At 39.0% G+C, this 21,029-nt stretch overlaps 2 protein-coding genes across 2 annotated transcripts; both read right to left on the bottom strand.

Annotated features, from left to right (window-relative positions):
- Positions 1-71: 71 nt before the first annotated feature.
- Positions 72-12,342, bottom strand: LOC127803490 (small RNA degrading nuclease 1-like). Its single transcript, XM_052339741.1, has 12 exons — positions 12,176-12,342; positions 10,527-10,706; positions 10,350-10,439; positions 9,674-9,742; positions 2,975-3,115; positions 2,654-2,770; positions 2,432-2,501; positions 2,119-2,219; positions 1,564-1,698; positions 1,374-1,481; positions 1,063-1,167; positions 72-699 (listed from the first exon to the last, which is right to left on the bottom strand). The coding sequence occupies exons 1-12, from the start codon at positions 12,206-12,208 to the stop codon at positions 370-372; spliced, it is 1,479 nt and encodes a 492-aa protein (XP_052195701.1). The 5' UTR covers positions 12,209-12,342; the 3' UTR covers positions 72-369.
- A 1,822-nt stretch (positions 12,343-14,164) lies between these two features.
- Positions 14,165-16,484, bottom strand: LOC127804779 (F-box protein At1g47056-like). The gene has a single exon (XM_052341784.1). The coding sequence runs from the start codon at positions 16,260-16,262 to the stop codon at positions 14,604-14,606; it is 1,659 nt and encodes a 552-aa protein (XP_052197744.1). The 5' UTR covers positions 16,263-16,484; the 3' UTR covers positions 14,165-14,603.
- Positions 16,485-21,029: the final 4,545 nt, after the last annotated feature.

The following is a 21,029-nucleotide window of genomic DNA, read 5'->3' as shown; positions in this document are numbered from 1 at the left end:
TTCTGGACAGTGCCACAAATTATGCTAACTGCATATTTAGGCTAAACTCCAGAAATTAAAGGGGATGAAAGGGTCAAAAATATTAATAATTAATGATGCGATGGTTGGTGGTGCAATAAGCCTCACTCTATCAGCACAAAAAAGTACACCAACAAATTCTCCTAATGATGCCGTGCCACAAAAGTTAAAAGTCAGCCCACAAAATCGTGCCCCAGCACTCCACATCTCATTCAGAATTCCGCAGCAGCATATCAAAACTCTACTGGTCTCCAGCCAATTCTTTGCAGGATCTCTCTGTTGTCAATAAAACATGACATGCTGTTCTGCGTAACTCAACCAACATAGAAATACTGTAGACAAGATGTTTGATTAGAGCCCTTGTTTCCTTGTAAGAGCAACCACGAGCTTGTTCAAGTTGGAGATTTCCTCATCCCTTAGCTTCAGTTCGTGCTTCAATCTCTCAATTTCCTTCAGGTGACCATCACAAGGATTTGACCCTGCTTTAGTCTGCTCACCAACTACGTCATCAGATTTCAGCTTCTTGGACTCTTTTGCAGTCTCCTCAACTTGGGATGCTCTTTTCCTTGAGGGGACTTGGACGAGAAAATTATCACGTGCCATTTTACGAACATATAAGCTCCCGGTAACTCCTGACTGAAGGTGGAATGAAATACATTTCTGTGGTAGTCCAGAAGAGTCCTAACACAATCACCAACAAAAGTTAATTGCTATGCATGAAATGTTTTATGAAAGAATACAAACAGGAATAATGAGAATATTTCTTAATAAGAAAATCACACATGAACTGCAAACCAAATTCTGTGCAGATTAGCTTTCAAACCCTAAGGGATAATATCTATGTTATAGATAAGAATTTGCGATCAAAACTATGTAATATCATGATTAGAATTTGTTTGATCCTTCATTAAGGACAAATAGCTTAGGTGGTTCCTCTCAAGGAAAATGAGAGTCAGAAAATACATTAGTATAGCTATATACTAGCTCCACCTTTTCCAGATAATAGAGGCTCTGGAAAATAAAGAATACTCATCTGGGACATGCCTTTTCCGGGCATTCACTAATATTTTCAAATGATTGATTCGCCTCTTGATGATTCTTAAAGATTGCAAATGCAGAGTAGGTGCCTCCTCGAGCTTTTTTCTGGGGCTGCCACCAAATAAATTTTTGTATCAGCTGTTTCATCAAAGGGAGGAAAAAAAGCCAACTACACTTGGAGACTTGAAAAATAAATATTGATGAAATGTTCAGTAAATTGATAGTCCAGCAGTGGTGACCCTAAATGAGGCAACACTTCTTAACTGACACAGAGCTTATATCTGAACTGTTCGGATCAGGAACACAGATATTCTGACCTTGATCTCAATTAAAAAGTCTCCAGGAATAATCTTATGCAATTCTTCACTGGGCACATTGACTGGAATCCTATGGAGAAGTAGTTTTGACAATTCCATATCAGGCACCTACACGATCACAACATGATGAATTAACAATCTCAAATGCAGTGAGACAAGAAGAGCCAAAACTTGAAATATTTAAACTTACACTCTCATGAACCAATGGTATAACATCATCAAATCCAGACTCTATCTTGGCCAAAACAAGTTTCATAGCAGCACAAGCATCATCTAGACAATTGTGAGGAGCACCTTTGCTCCTGACTTCATATCCTAGCACAGCCTGTGAGAGCAAGTCATGGAAGAATCTAAATATGCACACTTATCCAGGAAAAGCATGCGGAAAGTGCAGCATCTAGGTAAAAAACAGTAAATAAAACAGTGCTGGCCCAAATGAAACAGTAAAAAACAGGAAATAAAAGGGAACTAAATGCAATAATTCCAAAGAGACCCAACCAAGCAGTCAAGAAATGACAGATAGTTAAGGAAGGGTGTTACAAGCAAAGTTATAAACACACTAAAAGTCGTTCAATGAACCCTGCACTTAACACAGTTGGAGAAGAAAATTGTCATTTCGAGCAGAGATATAAGCAAGGGATAAGCGCACATGCACACATATATACAAAGATACAACAGCAAGATATAGATCATAAGTTAGACAAGTTCAACAAATAGAAATATATGCACATAATTAACAACTTGCCTTGCACAGGTTGTTCAAAGAAGGCCTTCTGAAATTAGTGCCATCTCCATGTTTGAAGATAAAAGCAGTGTCAATCACTCTTGCATGATCTATCTTTAATGCTGTAAATAAAATATTTTAGAAATAAGTGTATCCAAAGTTATTAGTAGGAAAGAGAACAGACACGGGCAAAGAGGTTGCAATCAGCCGATAACTAGTAAAATGTCAAATGAATAGATGGGGAAACTCAATAAAAAATACTAGGAGTTCAACTGTATCAGGAAAAAAGAATCAGTAGAAGGAAATCGACATCCAATCATACAGCTTAACCTACCAAGCAGATCATTGTTCAAACCATGGCCAACCAGTATTGTTCCATGAGATAAAAGCTTCTTCACTGATTTCTGCAAAATGCCCGAAGACAACATAGAACGCAGTTAGATTTTCATTTGTTTGGTTATTTGCTGGTCTGATAATATTATTCAAATTGTATTAAATTCTATTTCAATTGTCATTTTGCCTATTACATTCTTCAAAACCAACCACTGCATATTACCTGTACATCAGACAATGAACAAGTAACTCCATCCAAGTCTTTTGCAGTGAGCCCAGTGATCTCACTCCTATAGTCTGCAACTGCTTTATTTGGATTTACAAGTTCATTAACTTTCACCTGAAATACTCCAAATTAATAGTGTTCCCAATCAACTTAGCAAAATCAAGAGAACATGAAAAATTGGGGCACCTGAGATATCTGAATTCATCTAACTAGATGCACACGTATAGCTACTTCTATTATGCCAGTGTCTATATGTGAGGGGAGTGAAGGTAACAAGGGCAAAATGCTCCAAGAGTTGAACAAAAACCTAAACAGTACCTGCAGATTGCGATCAACAACACAAACTCTCACCAGAGCTTCTGTCCCATCTTCACAGAGAACCATCTCACAATCAATGGCAACCATTGCAGTTGATCTCATTGTCTTCTTTTTCTTACTGCACTTTATTACCAACCACCCCTGTCACCATCTCAACATATCAACAAGAAGAGAACACAAATAAATTAGCATAAATAAAGGTAGAAAATGAGAAAGAAAACTGAAAAAGAATAATAATAAATAAAAAGCATTCAGGACTACTGAAAGGCAGTAGTCAGTCAGTAACAGGAAGAATTTAGACTCTATTAAACCATACACCAAGGAAAACAAGAATCAGTCAGTCTGCAACAAATGTACTTAAAAACACATGCTTTTTGTTTGCCTAAAATTATGTTGGACAATTAAAGAAACACAGCAACTTTCAAAGTAACAGGGTTCAACTGCTTTTCAAATGACCTACTAGAACACGCTTCATAAAATGCCAGCTGGAGTTGTTCATTTGCCATATGCACAATCAGCCAAATCAAATACTTCTTCACCAAGGAGAAACCATGCATCGAAACAAATAAGAAAGGTACTTAGCAGTCATTATCTTTCCATTGTAAAAAAAATTATATAATAATATTCATGGTCCAGGACATAGCACATTTTTCCTAATAAAACTACCAAAGAACCATCAGTGCATATGCTTCCATAGAAAAGAAAAAACACAAAATTGATAAGACGTTTCACTTTGCTGTTCCGAAAACCAAGACACTGCCTTAACTAAGTAGAATAGTCACAAACCATAAATCAAAAATTAACACGAGGAAAGTAAAAATGGAGCCAGATGTTAAGCCTCGAATCGGAGGCTTGAACAATGCGGTAAATATGGTAGCTGTAGGAATTTGAATTAAGTGAGGGAAAGAGAATTAGAAATGGGAGGGAGAATTGAGAGAGAGATTGGAGGGGAAAGAATTTGAGAGAGAGAATTATGTCCAATTGCCTTCAGTTATAACCGTCCATGTACAAGCGGCCCACAGCCATAACCACAAAGTACTACAATAGCTTATTACATGTATTCATCTAATTACAGCCTTACCCCCAGCCTACTTATTACAATTATACCCCCGTCTGCCCTTGGGGTCATGACAAATTCCCCCCCCCCCCCCGGAAGCCTTTCTTGTCCCCAAGAAAGGATAAGAGATGAGCTGCTCGGGGGTACTGTTTCTGTAAATCCGGAAGGTACTCCCAACTAGTGTTATCCGGATGTAGGTGGCTCCATTGGACAAGTACCTTTGTTAAGGGCAGTGTGTTCTTGTAAGTAATCATTTGGTCCACGATAGCTTGGGGCTCCATAGCCACTTTCTAGTCCTCATCTACTGTGGGAAAGTTCTGGCTGGTAGTAGATGCAGATTCCACTGTCTTCTTGAGCAATGATACGTGGAACACTAGGTGATTAGTGTTCCCTTCTAGCAATTGTAGCTGGTAAGCTACCTTGCCCACCTTGGCCAGTACTGTATAGGGCCCAAAATACTTAGGGCTCAGTTTAGATACCGGGGTTGTTGAGAAGGAATGCTAGAGAAACCTCTTAACCTCTAGGTAGACCTTGTCCCCCACATTGAATTCTCGAACACTTCTTCCCCTATCCGCCACTTGTTTCATTCTGTTTTGAGCCGTCGCAAGCTCCTTCTTCAATAGTTGTATCATATTATGGCGTCGTTGTAGATAATCCTCTACTGCAAATACCGTAGTAGGAGCATTCATCAGGGCAAGTAGGGTAGGAGCCTTGTAACCAAATAGTGCTTCTAATGGAGACCTTTTTAGGGCACAGTGGTAACTAGAATTGTATCACCACAATGCCATAGACAGCCATCGATTCCAAATCCTAGGCTTGGCAAAGCATATACACCTTAGATAAGACTTCAATCACTGATTTACTCTCTCTGTTTGTCCATCGATCTCCGGGTGGTAGGCCGTGGACATGCAATCCTACTCCCAATCCTTTAAACAATTCTTGCCAGAAGTGACTAGTAAAAACCTTGTCTTAGTCATACACTATTGATTTGGGGACCCCGTGTATCTTTGCCACAACATCTAAGAATTGCCTCGCCACCTCTTGGGCCATAAATGGGTGAGTGAGACTCACAAAGTGAGCAAACTTGGTCAATCTGTCCACAATCACCATTATTACATCCTTGCCCTCCAACTTACGTAGTCCTTCAATAAAATCCATAGATATCCCTTCCCAAGCCTGTTCTGGAATGATAAGTGGTTGTAATAAGCTTGGTAAGGCCACATGTTCATGCTTGCATCTCTGGCAAGTAGGGCAAGCTAATACAAACTCCACTACTTCCTTCTTTAGTCCTGACCAAAAGAAGAGTTGTCTTACCTTGTAATAAGAGCTCTAATTCCCAAGTGGCCCCCTAAGGGTGAATCATGGAGGGATTGTAGAATTCTACTTCTCACTCGATCATTTCCCCACTACTATTCTACCATTGTATCTGATCAATCTGTTTGATAGTATGTATCTCTTACTCCATGTTGGTTCCACGGCCAATTGCTCCTACAACTCCTTAAGCCACTCGGTGTGTTGATAATTGTCAGTGATCTCCTTCACCCAATCCGGTATCACAACAGTGATGGCATTGCAACAGACCCCTCCTTCCCTTCTCGATAGTGCATCAACCACTCTATTCTCCTTCCCTTGCCAGTAGTGGATTGTGTAATCCAACCCAAGCAGCTTGGATACCCCTTTCTTCTGCAGCTAGGTATGAAGTCTTTGTTGTAACAAGTATTTAAGGCTCTCATGATCGGTCTTTATTATGAAATGGTTACCCTCCAAGTAGTGCCTCCACTTATCTACTACCACCAAAACTGCCAATAACTCCTTATCATAAACACTTACTCCCATATGCTTTGGGGCTAAGGCCAGATTGATGTATGCTAACGGTCTTCCCTCCTGCATGAGCACTGCACCTACCCCCAGATCACTAGCATTAGTTTCCATCATGAAAGTTTTTGAGACATCGGCAAGGCTAAGACTGGTGCTTGAGGCATGGCCTCTTTTAGTGTTGTGAATGTTGCTTCTGCCTGGGGACTCCACTGGAATTTATCCTTCTTGAGCAGTTTCATAAGGGGCTTACTGATTACCCCATAATGAGAGACAAACCTCCGATAATACCCTATCAATCCCAAGAAGCCCCTCAATTCCCTCACCGTGGAAGGCCTAGGCGACTCTGTCATGGCAGATATTTTCTTCGGGTCTACACTAACACCTTCACCCAAGATCAAGTGCCCTAGGTATTCCACCTCCTTCTTGGCAAATAAACACTTAAGACATTTTAACATACAGTTGATTGATTTTAAAGATCTCAAAAGCTGTCCTTAAGTGGTTTAAGTGTAGCTCCAGGTTAGGGCTATAAATGAGTATGTCATTAAAAAACACCAATATGAATTTCCTTAGGTATGGTGCAAATAGTTGGTTTATTAGGGTTTGGAAAGTGACAGGGGTATTGGTGAGTCCTCAAGGATATTACCAAGAATTCATAGAGGCCTTGATGGGTACGGAAGGCTATTTTTGGGATATCAGTAGGGTGCATGTGGATTTGATGGTATCCCGATCTCAGGTCTAGTTTAGAAAAAATGGTTACTCCATGTAACTCATCCATCAAGTCTTCTATGATAGGTATAGGGAATTTGTTCTTGATGGTGAGGTCATTTAGCTGATGGTAACCCACACAAAATCGCCAAGTCCCATCCTTTTTCTTTACTAATAGGACTAGGGAGGCAAATGGACTCTGGTTGGGTTGAATCATGGAAGTTGAGAGCATTTGTTTCACTTGTTTTTCGATCTCAGATTTTTGCATAGTTGAATAACAATATGGCCTGACATTAACTGGTTCAGAATTGGGTTTAAGGGTAATGGAGTGGTTTAATGGAGGGAGTGAGGTAGGCTCAGCGAATAGATCCTTAAATTCAATCAAGAGTACATGGAGGGAGTCTAGTGTAGTTACCTCATCTTGGGGCAATGCGGGTACTAATGTTTGTTTTCCCTTGTCACTTCCAGCAGTGCATTCTTCTTCTTCTATCTCCATGGCTTAAATAGAGAATAGTTGGGAGTTTTGAACCTTACTCTTATTCCACAACTTCTGTAGCCGTCTCCCCAAAATAAGCTTGCATTCCCTTGTTTCCAGACTCCCACCAAGGTTAGTTTTTCACCATCCACATCCAATGTAACTTCCAACTTGTTGAAATCAAATGTCAGAGGACTAACCGTCCTCATCCAATCAACCCCCAAGACAATATCACATCCTCCCAATTCTACGACCCTCAGATCCATTGAGAACTCTTTCCCCTGCATGAACCACCTGAAGTCAGCACACCTGTAGTGGTTGTACATACAGTTACCATTGGCTACAATGACCAACAATCAAGAAGTGGCCCTCAATTCACACTTTAGGTCAATGGCAGTGGCCTTGTTTATGAAGCTATGCATGCTGCCACTGTCTATAAGGACCATCAGCCTCATTTTCCCCGCTTGTCCCCTAACTTTAATGATCTTCCCGTGGGTTCCCCCTTTAGAGCATGAAAAAATATCTCCGCTCCATCTTCTACTTCTACTTCCTCCGCCATTTCTACAACCCCTTCATTGCCTTCCCCCTCATCATCATCCTCCCCCTCTTTTTTGCCTTCCATCCTTAATAGATGTCATTTGCACTGGTGATTTGGACCATATTTATCACCACATTTGTAGAAGAGTCCCAATTGCCTTCTCTGCTCCATTGTAGCCCCTTTCACCCCATTATAATTGGTCCTAGGGGGTCCAAATGCTAATCCAACATTTGTCCCCCTCAAATTCATCCCCATAGGTTATGGAGGGTTCATGCTACTCCTAGGCTACACTTTGCCTTTACCAAAAATGGCTTCTAAGGTCAGTTCATGTAACCTGCCTTCTCCGCTACCTACCTAACGGTGGTAAGAATCATCATCTTGACCATTGATCGTAGTTCTCCCCTCAAGCCACTCACGAAATTAGATACAAAGTACTGTTTTGTGAAATGTGGTTGTGCACTCCACGTTAAGGCCCTCAATTCTTCAAACTTATCCAAGTATTTCAACCACTTATCCAAGTATTCAACCACCGACCATGTCTGCTTCAACATCTTGAATTCTTCAACCACATCAGACATGTTCTTCTCCCCAAGCCTCACACACAACTCTTCTGCAAAATCATTCCATCCAACCTCCATTTCTCTTGCCTTAGTCAAACCCTGGTACCAAGAGTCAACAGTATCACTGAGATACGTTGCTACCATGGTGACCCTCTACACCTTAGGTATATTATACAATTGAAAAAACCTCTCGCACCAACAAATCCACCACCTAGGCTTGGATCCGTCAAATAGGGGAATCTCTAAACAAGGCATAGGAGTGTGGACAGTAACGTGAGAATTCAGGCCTTTTACCGACGCTCCTGTGTCCGCCTCTAATGGTTCACTTGGTTCTCCCAATCCATCTGGTCGTGGAAGTATCCCATGGCTAGATTGACTGGGATCTGTCATCGACCGTGGTGGGAATTTAGGTGGTAGCCTAAATTGTGGAAGGGCAGAGAACATATTGAATATGCTGTGAATTCTCTGCCTGTATTGCTCGATAGTCTCTTGGTGTTTCTCTAATTCCCACTGCATAGCTTCTCTGGCAACGGCTTGATCTTCCCTTCCTTGAGCAATTGCTCCATGAGTCTGGCTCATTCCGAACTCCAACACCTCCATGCTTGTGTCCAACTGCTTCATGCGCGTGTCTTCTACCATTGATCCTGCTTGAACTGATTCCGCCTTCGATCTCCGAGGACGACCGACTCTAATACCAAAGTGTTACGCCTCGGATCGGAGGCTTGAACAATGCGGTAAATATAGTAGCCGTATGAATTTGAATTAAGTGAGGGAGAGAGAATTAGAAGGGGGGGGGGGGGGAAGAATTGAGAGAGAGAATGGAGGGAAAGAATTATGTCCAATTCATTCATAATTTCCATCCTTGGCACCTGATTCCTTTTATAGGCTGCCTCTGGTTATAACCATCCACATACAAGCGGCCCACAACTATAACCGCAAAGTACTACAATAGCTTATTACATGTATTCATCTAATTACAGCCTTACCCCCAGCCTACTTATTATAATTATAACCCCTGTCCGCCCTTGGGGTCGTGACACCAGAGACTGCAGATTATTCTCAAATACAATACTATAACTATGACTGATATCACTCATCACTCATTGGTTATAAATCTAATTTGAAATGCATGATGGCTTTTCTTTCAGTCCTATAGAAGGGAAAAACAAAAAAAATATCATATATAATCTGTGAAGCTCGCATGCAAGCAACCCCAAACAAAGGCAGTGACTTCAAGATGACAAGTAGATCAAAAGAATTATTCCAAGATATTGCAAATTGCATTAAATACTAAAACAGAAACTCCAGTGGCACAGCCTGCATACTTGGTGCAAGGCCTCCTTGTATAGTTCTGAATTTATCTTTAGCTAGAAATAGACAATAGCATATACAATGAGAAATTGCTAAAGCGCACTTCCCCTAGAAGATTAAAAGAATTAAAAAATGAAATACTGAAAGAACAGCTCAACCAGCAAGGGATAATAGAAAAAATATTGGCAAGACCAAGAAGTAATAAAAAGAAAATGCAAATAAACTGATAGCAAACCTCCTTGTGTGACGGCAATGAATAATCTAATGGGTATTGTGAATGTTCAAGAGTTAAACGAACCAGCCCCTGCACTGTCACAACAGCAAGTTGATGAGGATTGTACTCAATTACATGATAAGCAAGATAAGTAAACCTCAACAAAATCGTAAAATGTATAACCTGACTCAAAACAATTAATTAGAAAGAGACAATTTTGAAAGCAAAAGTAGCATATACCAGTTACTAACTGCTGATAAAATAGCTAGAGTGGCTAGAGTAGTAATGAATCCTGCCAATAAAATGGGTTTCTGCCACTCTGCTCAAACATTTTGCAGAAACATGCAAGAGCAAAGTAATAAATGGACTCCAAAGACTCACCACATCGCTTGAAAAATTAGTTGGCCAACATTCTTGGGTTTAAGCTGAGAACACTGGTAGTTATGGATGTATGTGACAACGACAAAAAGGAGAACCAGAAACCACAATTGCCAAAAGAAAGCACCTAATATGATGGAAAAACCCAAAAGCACATGGCGTTGCACAAAAAATAAGAAGATAGAATAGAAATAGTTTGATCCTAATTAATCCATTTATCAATTTTTTTTAAACCCATCAAAAGTATATGATGGCTATTTCAGTTTGAAACTACAGCTTATAAACCCCACTCAGCAAAAACATTTTAATACAACCAAACCTGCTCGGGGGATTCAACTTCTGAAGAATTCTCTTTGAATTGCTCTACTGTGCTGCGGTTGGAATGGCATTGAATTACTTTATCAAAAAACTGCAAAAAAAACATACAAATCATGCAAGTCTTTTCAAAAGCAAGTAAAACTTAATTCCAAGGTAACACCTGTTTTGCTACTACCACCTTTAAATCATCTTGGCTAAAAGTCTTCAAAAAAGCAGCCAGTGCATCAGTGGACCTCCTTGCTGGATCACTCAAGCTAGACCCAAACTTTTTGTCATAAACGCTTAAAAACTCCTTCCAACTCCCTTTACTACCCTGCATTCCTCTTTTCTGGGCGATCTTGACAAGTTCTACAAGAACCTGATAAAATTTAAAGTTCAGATCAACATCGAACTGTATTAATATCCATTTATTAGCAGTCAACCATCTGATAGCTCATACTTTGAAGAAATAAGCCAGAACTAAAAGAATTATTTAATATCATTAGTGAAATCAGAAATAGATATCCTTTTTAAGAATAAAGACTTTCCACTGCAGAAGGATTGTTCACAATTCATTGCACAAACAGTTGTGACTTCCCTCGAAAATAAAACATTATAATAGCAGACAAGCTTTAAGTTGCTATTTAATTACAAGGTGCCTTATCCAGAATATTTGATTGATAGAAAGAAGATTATTCTCAATACATGTACTGAATAACCTCCATTCAAGTCAGTAAGCATTAGCTCCAACTGCTTAAAGAGTCAATTAGATGGAGCTATCTATCCAATCCACTTTTACTAGGGAGTCACACGAGGTATGTTGAGATTTCCAAAGAAGCAAATTGCTACTGATTTGAACTTGGGTTGGGTTGTTTCACTCGTATATAAACCAATTGGAGTGTGTACCATCTAAAAGCATAATTCACTTGATGGTTGAAGGACAGGGGTCAAGCTATAACCTAAACTAGTCAACAGGGTTGCCAAGTAGGCATTTCTATGGTTAAGCCCAACAAGGTTGCCATGCCAATCATCACTTCACCATTTTTACTCAAGGAGAAAAAAACAAGTTGGTAAGAGTATAAAATAAATATAATAACAAAACTTATATTTTGAACTACATCCATTTACAATTTTAATGCAACTAAAATAAATGTATCAGACTTGTCCAGCCCACTAAAGTATACTTAGAAAATAGAATTATATGCATGTAAATGCATATGTGAGTTTAGTTATTTCCAATCATTGCTAAGTGAAACGGTACATGATAAAACAGTCCAACCCAACGTGTAGAAAAACAGGTTGGAAGGGAAAGGACACCTTGCAGAAGATGCAACATAATCAGTATCCACTTCTAGCACCTCGATTACTAGGGATGCATAATTGGTGATATCCTTATGTCCTGTTATATTATAGTTATGCCACCATATAATTTGATTTTTATTATTAAACAAGTTGATTTCTAAAGGTTTCACTAGACTACAGATTACTAAATCCTTCATCAGTTTGTGATTCAACTTGGATACTATCATACCGAGCACGGGGAAAATGATCACATAAATCTATAATATCAACCGTAGTTACAAGTGTTCAGGATGCGACAACTGGAATTCAATTTCGGAATTTATCTAATTATCTCCAGCCATATAACAGAGATTGGAAAACTATAGTCGCCAAAAACGTAGAATTTAACGCGATCCACGAAACAATGATATTTATCTTCGTCAGCCAAACTACTTAACTGAACACTATAAATATATATATATGTGCATAAATGCATCAACAAACACATAGACGAAAGGGGCATGTTTATGTATGTCTAAAGAGAACCAGATCGAGAGCAAATAGTACCTCTTTGTCCAAATTGGCGGTCCACTCTTCCATCGGGAAAGGCGGCGATTCCGAAGCGGAAAAAAGCCGGGAACATAAACTAGGGTTTACGCTTTCAAACTTTTGGCAATTCTCCTAGTACCAGTGGTCTTTATTGCCCTGAACCCGAATACCAATCCGCTTTTCTTTTTTCATACATATAAGTGACTACAGTCCCGACCCAGGATCGACCCGGACGACAACTGATGGGTCGAAGCGGACTGCTCCATTAACCGCAAAGTTGGCTTCTGTTCGAAGACCCGCGCCCATTCACGTAATTTGCTAAAAAGGTTTTAAAGTATTATTATTAAAATGAAATAGAGAATTAAATATTTTTATTTTAAAATTCAGAGAAATTGTTCAAAATAATTATATGACATATTGGCTTAATTTTTATGCAGTATCATGTTTTTAATATTATTATCAAATTACAAGAATATTGGTAATATTCTAAAATTAATATTATTGGTATAATATTTATAGGATTATTAATTTTATACTTCCAATGATATTGATTTAATAGAATGTTACTATACAAATTATGAATAAATGAGATTGGTAATAATGTTATCAAATTCAAATTGTCAATACAATATTAATATAATAATAATAATAATAATCATTGATCATAAAAATTAATTCTTTTCCACAATTTCCAAAATTTTATAATATTAGTATTATTATTAAGAATTTTTTTTACTGTTTATCAGTTGTCAATCATACCATTTTACTAATATTTTTATTATTTAGTGTTATAATACTATTGATTACTATTTGATTTTTATTATGGGTATTTCTTACACTATTTCTTATGGGCTGAATTCAGCCCGGTAGCCCAGCCCACCCCAATCGCTTAAGGTCCAATGGGCTCGAAAATGAGCTCGTCGGGGCAAGCTCACTTATTGCTAAAACCCTAGCCCAGATCACAAGATCAAGTGAGATCTTGGTGATGTTTCCAACGAACTCTTAGCGATACTTCTAATTCGCTGGTGTAATTGATCACTTCGCGTAACAAAAAAATCACGGAATAACCAGAAAACAGTAGTGGACTGGGTGTTGTCTTAGCTAGGTTGTCGAGGCCCAACTTGGTCCCATCCTCTCGGCCCATTTGTTTGGGCCATGTCAGTCCCATTCTGACCTTTACAACAACATCATTGTAGCCACTTCATTGTTTTTGCATGCCTGTCTTAGATCCCATCCTCATTAATGAGGGTCTCGTCAGCACCATGTCACTGTCTAGGTACTATCGCCAGTGCTGAATATTCAGTTTTATCACCTGCAAACGTACGATGCATGCAGGAGGACATTCCCTCCTCTTATATATCAACTAACTCTTTTCAAAGCCAATGTATATACTCTATTTGTTAACTTACTAAGACTCTGCACCTTTACTCGTTTATTTACTTGAGTATTGAAATATTTTGTAGGGGCCAATCGATTGGCGAATCAACAAAAATCATATCACATCTTTCTCCCTTTCAAATCCATTACATCAGTGTGGATTAACGAATCACGGTCAATCAATTCTAAACGTTGAGAATTTTAAAATTATAATAATCTTATAAAACAATAAGTTAGTTAATACGAATCAATGTTGTGTTTATTATTGTGTGGATTTTTTTTATATCATAATATTTTTATTAATAAATTTTAAATTAATATTTTTTTCTTTATACTGGTATTGATATAGTAAATGTAATCAACATTGATTTAGGTTAAATTGAAAACTTATGCTTTGTATTTAAGAACCATAAAAGAACTCATATTTTTTGTAAATTGAAAAGGCGACGGATTAGCCAAAAAGAAAACGCAATTTACCCTTGAGGCGTCACCAAAGTTAAACTAAACAGGGATACCTCACATTCCAATCTCCATGGTCAAAAAATTATTAAGAAGTTTATATAATAATTTCATTAAACTTGAGGGGGTATTCGGTGTGATTTATCAGAAGAGTGAAAAATTCAAAAAAAAAAAAAAATAGAAGGATGCAAATTCACTCAAAGAAAATTTGGTGATTTACATGAAAACATGGCTTCATGTAAAGACTACACACTCACTCTACGGAGCATGAAGAGGAAAGAAGGGCAGACAAACTACTACGACTAGTCTACTACTACTAGTGACTGCTAGTACAAAGATGAATACGATGATCAACACAAATGCAGAAGAAACCACCAGCAGCTGCAGAAGCTATATAGGTAGAGAGATGTATTGAAGGAGATTTGAATCAAATCAGGCACAAGTGCAACAAGAATATTCCAGGATACAATTTGTGTCGTGTCTGGCAAAACCATGAAGAACAAGCCAAAGCCAGTATGGATTAGAGGAGGAGGAATTTTAAGCGCAGGAAATCAGGTGCCCTGCTTCCAACAACGGGGAAAAGATCGAGTTCAGAACATCAACATTCAGATCAGAAGCCTCCTCCTCCATTTGGGCTATTATTGTTTGATGAGTTCCTCCTACATGTCCAAGCCACAAGACCCTTCCCTCCAAAAAGCCCAAACCTTGACTTGAAAAACGACGGCCGTCCATTACTACTGCTCGGAGGAGGAGCCTCCACATCAACAGCACCACCACCACTGATATGGCTCCCCACCAGAGGAAACTCCACACCATCTTCCTGTGGCCCGCCATCGCTGCCGCTCGTATCGAACACTTCAGCTCCAACCTCACACACATCCAAATTCACCACCAAAGATTTCCTCCTCACCCCCAACCGATCTGCAAGATTGCTTGTCACTCGGCTGCACTTCTTCACCTTTATTTTCTCCAAATTAGGGCAGCCCCAAGCAAAAGTTTCGATACCCCGATCTGATACTGGGCACCCCTTAATGCAGAGCTTCTTCAATGCCACGCATTTTGCAGCAATACACGAAATTTCTTCATCCCCAATTGTCTCACTGCCACAGAGAGCTAACCGTTCCAGCTTTTGACAATTGGATGCCAGTGGTTCGAGACTAATTGAGCTAGGGTTGACGCCAATGAGTACCAGTTCTTGAAGGTTTGCACAATGCTTGGCAATGGCGATCAGGCCTTCGTTGCCTATCCGGTTCGTCCTCCATCCATCGATATGAAGCTTCCTCAATTTCTTACAGTGCTCCGCAATGGACACGATTCCAACATTCGTACAATCCGGTGTCTTGACGATGTGCAGAATTTCGAGATTCGAACAATTGGACACCGCCTTGAGACCTGAATCGCTCACCTGAAGCCTCTCCAAATGGATTTCGACAAGAGAATTCTCTCGATTAGCGATCGTTTCCAAAAGCCTGTCCCAATCTCCCAAGCAACGTAACAGCTTGAGAGTTCTCAGATTCTTCGCCCCAATTATTAGCGGTGCAAAGCACTGGCCGTTGTATAGTTCCTTCAGGCAAATGGTTTTCAGCGACGAGCAAGCGATGCCGGGCCCGACCAACTCGTCGGTGGCGCCTCCGTCGTGGATGCCACGGAGGCGCTTCACAGAGATCTCCTCGAGATTGGAGCAGTGATCGAGGAGTGCGTTCATGCCTTTGACCCAGAACACGCAAGAGCCACACGATAACTTCTTCAAACCCTTGCAGTTTTTGGCGAGAGCGGCTAAACCGACATCGGTGAGCTGGCGGCAGCCGCGGAGCTTGAGGCGCGTGAGATTCGAGCAACGGAAGGAGATCAGAATCAGCGTGTCATCGTCTATGCTGATGGATCGACGGTCGCACCGGAGAGCGAGCTTCGTGACGGCGTCGAAGCGCGAGAAGAGGGAAGGGACGATGGAGAGGAGCTCCGACCTCGCGTCGAGCGCCAGGCGGTGCCGGCTCTGCCCCTCCACCCGGAGCCACCGCTTGCAAACCAGTGAGCAGCTCTTCCGGTCGCCGGAGCTCAGAGACTGAAAAATCCAAGCCAAACACAAATCCGGAAGTTCAGATATATAGTCTTCACAACTCATAACACCCTCGTGAACCTCCTCACACCCATCTTCCGTCGGCATCAGGGACACAACCTCCGACCGGACGGCAGCCCTGTGGTTGCCCGACCTCGCCGGACCACGGCTCGACCCCGACGGCAACCAGTAGGACGAAGCGGACTGACCCATTAGCCGCAGACGCTACAAGAGACCGGAAAAAAGTCAAAAAAAATAAAATTAGGGAACAGCAACTGGTGGTGGTGGTGGTGTTTGTGAATTGGAATATAATACGGTTGCGCCGACTGGTCATGGACGGAAGTACTGGACGCGGCAGTGTCTTTCTCCGCCGCACCAGAAGGAGGAATTCATCGCCGCCATCAGGTTCCGTGAACTAGCGTAGCGTATGACTTGTTTGATGGACCCACTCCATACTAATTCCATACTTTTATGATTAATTATTGGGTGGAAGCCACCTAACCAAAAACTAATCACAGTTTTATTGGGTGATTTCAATTAATTATTCCGTTAAAAAATATTTAATATGTTATTGTATGAATTCTAATTATTATTTAATTGTTAAACTAATAAGATAGCATCTTAAATATTTTCTTCCGTAAAACTATAATTACTTTATAACTTAAGTTGTTTAATTGGTCATTTTTTTCATGAAAAATTGTCATTTTTTACCTAAATTCCAGCTTTTAGAGTATTTGATTGATCAAATTTTATATGAAAAATATTTTTCCACTTAGAATCACGTGACCCTCTTTTCCCAATTTTGTTGAAAAATAAATTCTCATGAAAATAGAGAAATTGTTTTCTAGCGAGCGTTAAAGTATGTCTTGAAGAGAGAATGGACCAGAGCTTGGTCTTTCCCTTGCCATTGAGTCTGCAAGAGTTGTTGGGAGATGGATTGTTTGGGTGATGTCAGCTTTGAGGGGTTGGCCGGCGACGAGAGGCGGAGGTGAGGCTGTAGTCTTTTTGTAAGAGCAGAAAAGGCATTGCATCAAGTGGGGACGGAAATAGGTGAAAAACAAATTACATGCATAAATGTATATCCTTCCTTGTTGCTCAGCAACAAAGATGGGTCTCTGTTATTCACCTCATTTCTCACTGCTCAACAATAAAGATGGGTCTTTCTCTTTCTTCTCTACATTTCCTTCCTCGTTGCTGAGCAACGAAGATGAGTCTTTGCTCTTCATCTCATTCCTTACTGCTCAGCAACAAATATGGGTCTCTAAATGATGAATGAATATTTTGTGTATGCATATTTAATTTATTTTTGTAATTAATTATTAATTTGTATATTATTGATTAGTATATATGTGATTATTTTTATGAAAAATAATCGCAATCAAACACCAAAAGTTAGAAAATTATAACAATTTATAGGTAAAAAATTAAGTCAATCAACCACCTTCAATTGATATTTTTCTTAGAATATAATTCTAGACAATTGAATTGCCTAAAAAATATTTTCTTTCTATGCAAATTCTATACTTGCAATCAAACGTACCCTTAGATATTACAAGTTTTTCGAGATTTATTTGTGTTTTCATTCACTAATGTCTTTTTAATTTATTTATTGGTTATTGAAATTATAAAATGATGAATTGTGACACCAATAATTATAGGTTTTAACCAACCTATTATCTCGGCCAAAGACAAATCAAGCACAGTAAACAGAAAACGAAAGATTCTAACCACAACTCACACACACAAACAAAGACACAACGATATACGTGTTTGGATTAATAGATCTTACTCATGGCAGAGGCTCTGCCTCTAGTCAATCCACTAGATCTCAAGTTTTACAATCGGTTACAAGATATCAATTTGAAGTAAAACAATATTGCAGAAATACAACTGAAATAGAATCCAAAAACAAGAACAAGAGTAGATCTGTTCTATACTGATCTCGCGATCAAGGTTAAGAATCTGTTCTTTCAATCAATCAATCTCTCACGCCTCAAGCGTTTAAAACAAAATAGAGATTAAGCAATAAAGCCACTTACCATACGATCTTACCATAGAAACAACCAACCAACCGATCGAAACAAAGATCAGAACGAAGGATTCACAAGATGTGTCTCACTTCAAGAAATCGTCGACTTAGGGTTTCAGAGAGAAACCAACAACAAATGCAACACAGAAACGGATATGGGCTCGGCCCATAAAGAGTAGCCCACAACAATAATAACATGCATTACACTTAACAACATATAACAACAATAAATTTGGACAACAATTATATTCAGGAAAATATAAAAGAAATATACCTGAATATCACGTAACAGCATGCAATTATTTTAAACAATTTTGAATCACACAAAATCAACAATAATAATAAAATTTTAACAAATGTAAATGGTGAAACATTTTTAATAAAAACACTACATGTACATCTTAAAATAAACAAAAATAAATGTTTTAAATTCTGATTTTGATAAGTGTAACGTTACTTGTGTAACATATCTACAAATAATGACTCATTTTAATTCATCTGTATCTTATTTTGAGTTGTCAAGGAGTGTCCTAATTTCTTTAAAATTGGAATCCATTAAAAAATTATATGTATTTGATTCAATTATTATTTACAAAACATTTATATCTCTAATTAAGATATGGCTAAAATGCACTACTAGCTAGCAATAGTTGATTAATGAAGATTGACTTAATGAACTTTTACAATTTTTGAATAATATCGTTAAAATAGATACTTTAATACCCTCTATACATGCGTTGGCTATATCTTAAAACTATTGGGTATAGCTCAACACTTAATATTATGAAAGCAATGAACTATAATTATGTGTTAAAAGAGTTAGCATATCTTTTATATTACGCAAATATTCCCAATATATTTGCATAATATACTTTACCATCTACATGATTTAATTCAACAGCTCTCCCTCTCCGTGCATACATAATATATAAGTATCATTTCTTTCTTAATTAGCTAGTTTCTTATTTTATCTTATAATTGAGTACATATAAAATAAAGACCCTCTTGTAAACAGCCAATTCTTATTCAAGGAAGTGTAAATAGTAAATACGTTAGATTCTTTCTTTACCTTACCTTCCTTTCGTCTTTCTTTCTTATTCATGTCACCCACAAAGAAGAGAATCTGGTATTTAACAATTTATTCAATGATTTGTGCAGTATTTATTATTTTATAATAATAACAGTTAAAATGAATACAAGACATATCAAACAATTCGTTTAAGAAAACCACCAATTCTAGTTACGGATAAGAAATATCATTATTCATTTTGGTAGCTTGGGTGGGTGGAGATCAGGAAGGTCAATTATTGAAATTCTTGCATGGCTTAGCTTAGCTTATTTTGTAAGTAAGGGTAAGGCCCCACTGGGCCAGTACGATTAGTTTTTAGGTAGTAAATTATATTAAGGATGTAGTTTCGACTCATGATAGTTGAAATATGAGAATTTTACTTTTCTGTGGAGATAACTCCTTATAAGTATTATATACTCTGTCTCCTATTTAATGCATTATCATGTATGATTAATCCGTCTCATGTTAAATAATATGTGGGGGAGAAATTTTAACTTTTGTACCCAACTAACGAGTAAGGTTGACCAGGGGCAGGTGGATGGGTCCACACTGCTTTGCTTAGGGGGATCTAGATCCACGAACTCCTTTGAATTCCCGTAAAGTAAATCAAAATTTAAAAAGAACCAAAAAATTATTATTCAACCTTCAAAGTTGAAACTGACCGACTGGCAGCGGCAGCAGGTGGAGGGAATTCGAGATCGAGACTTGGACCCGTTCAATAAATTCAGAGTCCACTGACTGAGACTTCTGACTTTGCAGCCGATTACGCCTTCTCTGGTTCTCAACAAAGTATTCTCTCCAGCCCCAGCCCCAGCCCCAGCCCCGTCACTTTAATATTTGCCAGTACAAACCCCTCATGTATTCTAGTTTCACATTTTTTACCCCATTCAGTAGGTGGTTCTGCTGAGCAACTGGGAAAGTGAGAGGTGAGACGATGGGCCAACGGCTTCTCAAAAAGACAAGCAAAGTAGATATGGAAGAAGGCTTTCGTGCGTTGGAGTGTCGCCTCCAGAAGCGACACGGATCCTTCATTTACCAAAAGCTAATGGCATTGGCACTTGGTAGTTCTCAAATATTTTTTACAGCCCCACTTGAGATCAAGGCCCTGCCAAATGCCCAATCCCATCACTCACAATTTTACCCTGTCCCAGGACAGAATCCTAGGTTCAAAAATGGCCCTTCCAAACCAAGCATTATCACAGCAGAATGATAGCATCAAACTTATGTGATACTAGTTCTTTTTCTTTTTCTTTTTTTAAATAATAATCACTGGTAGTTAGCCACATTGGTTTATAAGAAAGATCTGATCTATGCATTCTTTATATCTGTGCATATATTATTCACCATTAGCAGCATCTTAATCTAGTTAGATTCTAGTAATAATGTTTGCGCAGAGTGGTCAAATGTTTTTTAATGAGCAACCAACAATTATAATTCTCATAAAAAGTAGTGACGTGCTAGGAGGATTTCATTGTCACCCCACCTAATGCACTGGCAATGTCTGTAAAAAAAAACAAAAAAAAGAAAAAGAAAATAAAACACTGGAAAGTTGCAAAGTGCAAACTGAAAGGGAGAAACTTCATCTCAGCACTGGCCCGAGAAGAGATGGGCTAAAGTTACTATGGCAATGGCATAATTCCTCCTCCCAATGGGCCTTCTAAAGGGCCGGGCTCCCAGCAGTGTGATCTGGCTTGACCGAACCAGTTTTTCCAACTAGAGACTGCACAATCAATAATCGGTCGTGATGAAGGATTTTCGGAAGTGGTAGCCGCACGTTCCCTTCTTGCCTTTCTGAATGTACCTGCAATGGAGACGGGGCTTGCTCCCCCGGTCGATCTCCGATGATTAAGTTAGTTTCTTGATCTAGGGTTCCTTGTCCCTT

Source organism: Diospyros lotus, chromosome 6, assembly GCF_014633365.1.
Source record: "Diospyros lotus cultivar Yz01 chromosome 6, ASM1463336v1, whole genome shotgun sequence".
In the NCBI taxonomy this organism is placed as follows: Eukaryota; Viridiplantae; Streptophyta; class Magnoliopsida; order Ericales; family Ebenaceae; genus Diospyros; species Diospyros lotus.
The sequence above is the reverse complement of the archived record's forward strand: the minus strand, read 5'-3'. Positions and strand labels throughout refer to the sequence as shown.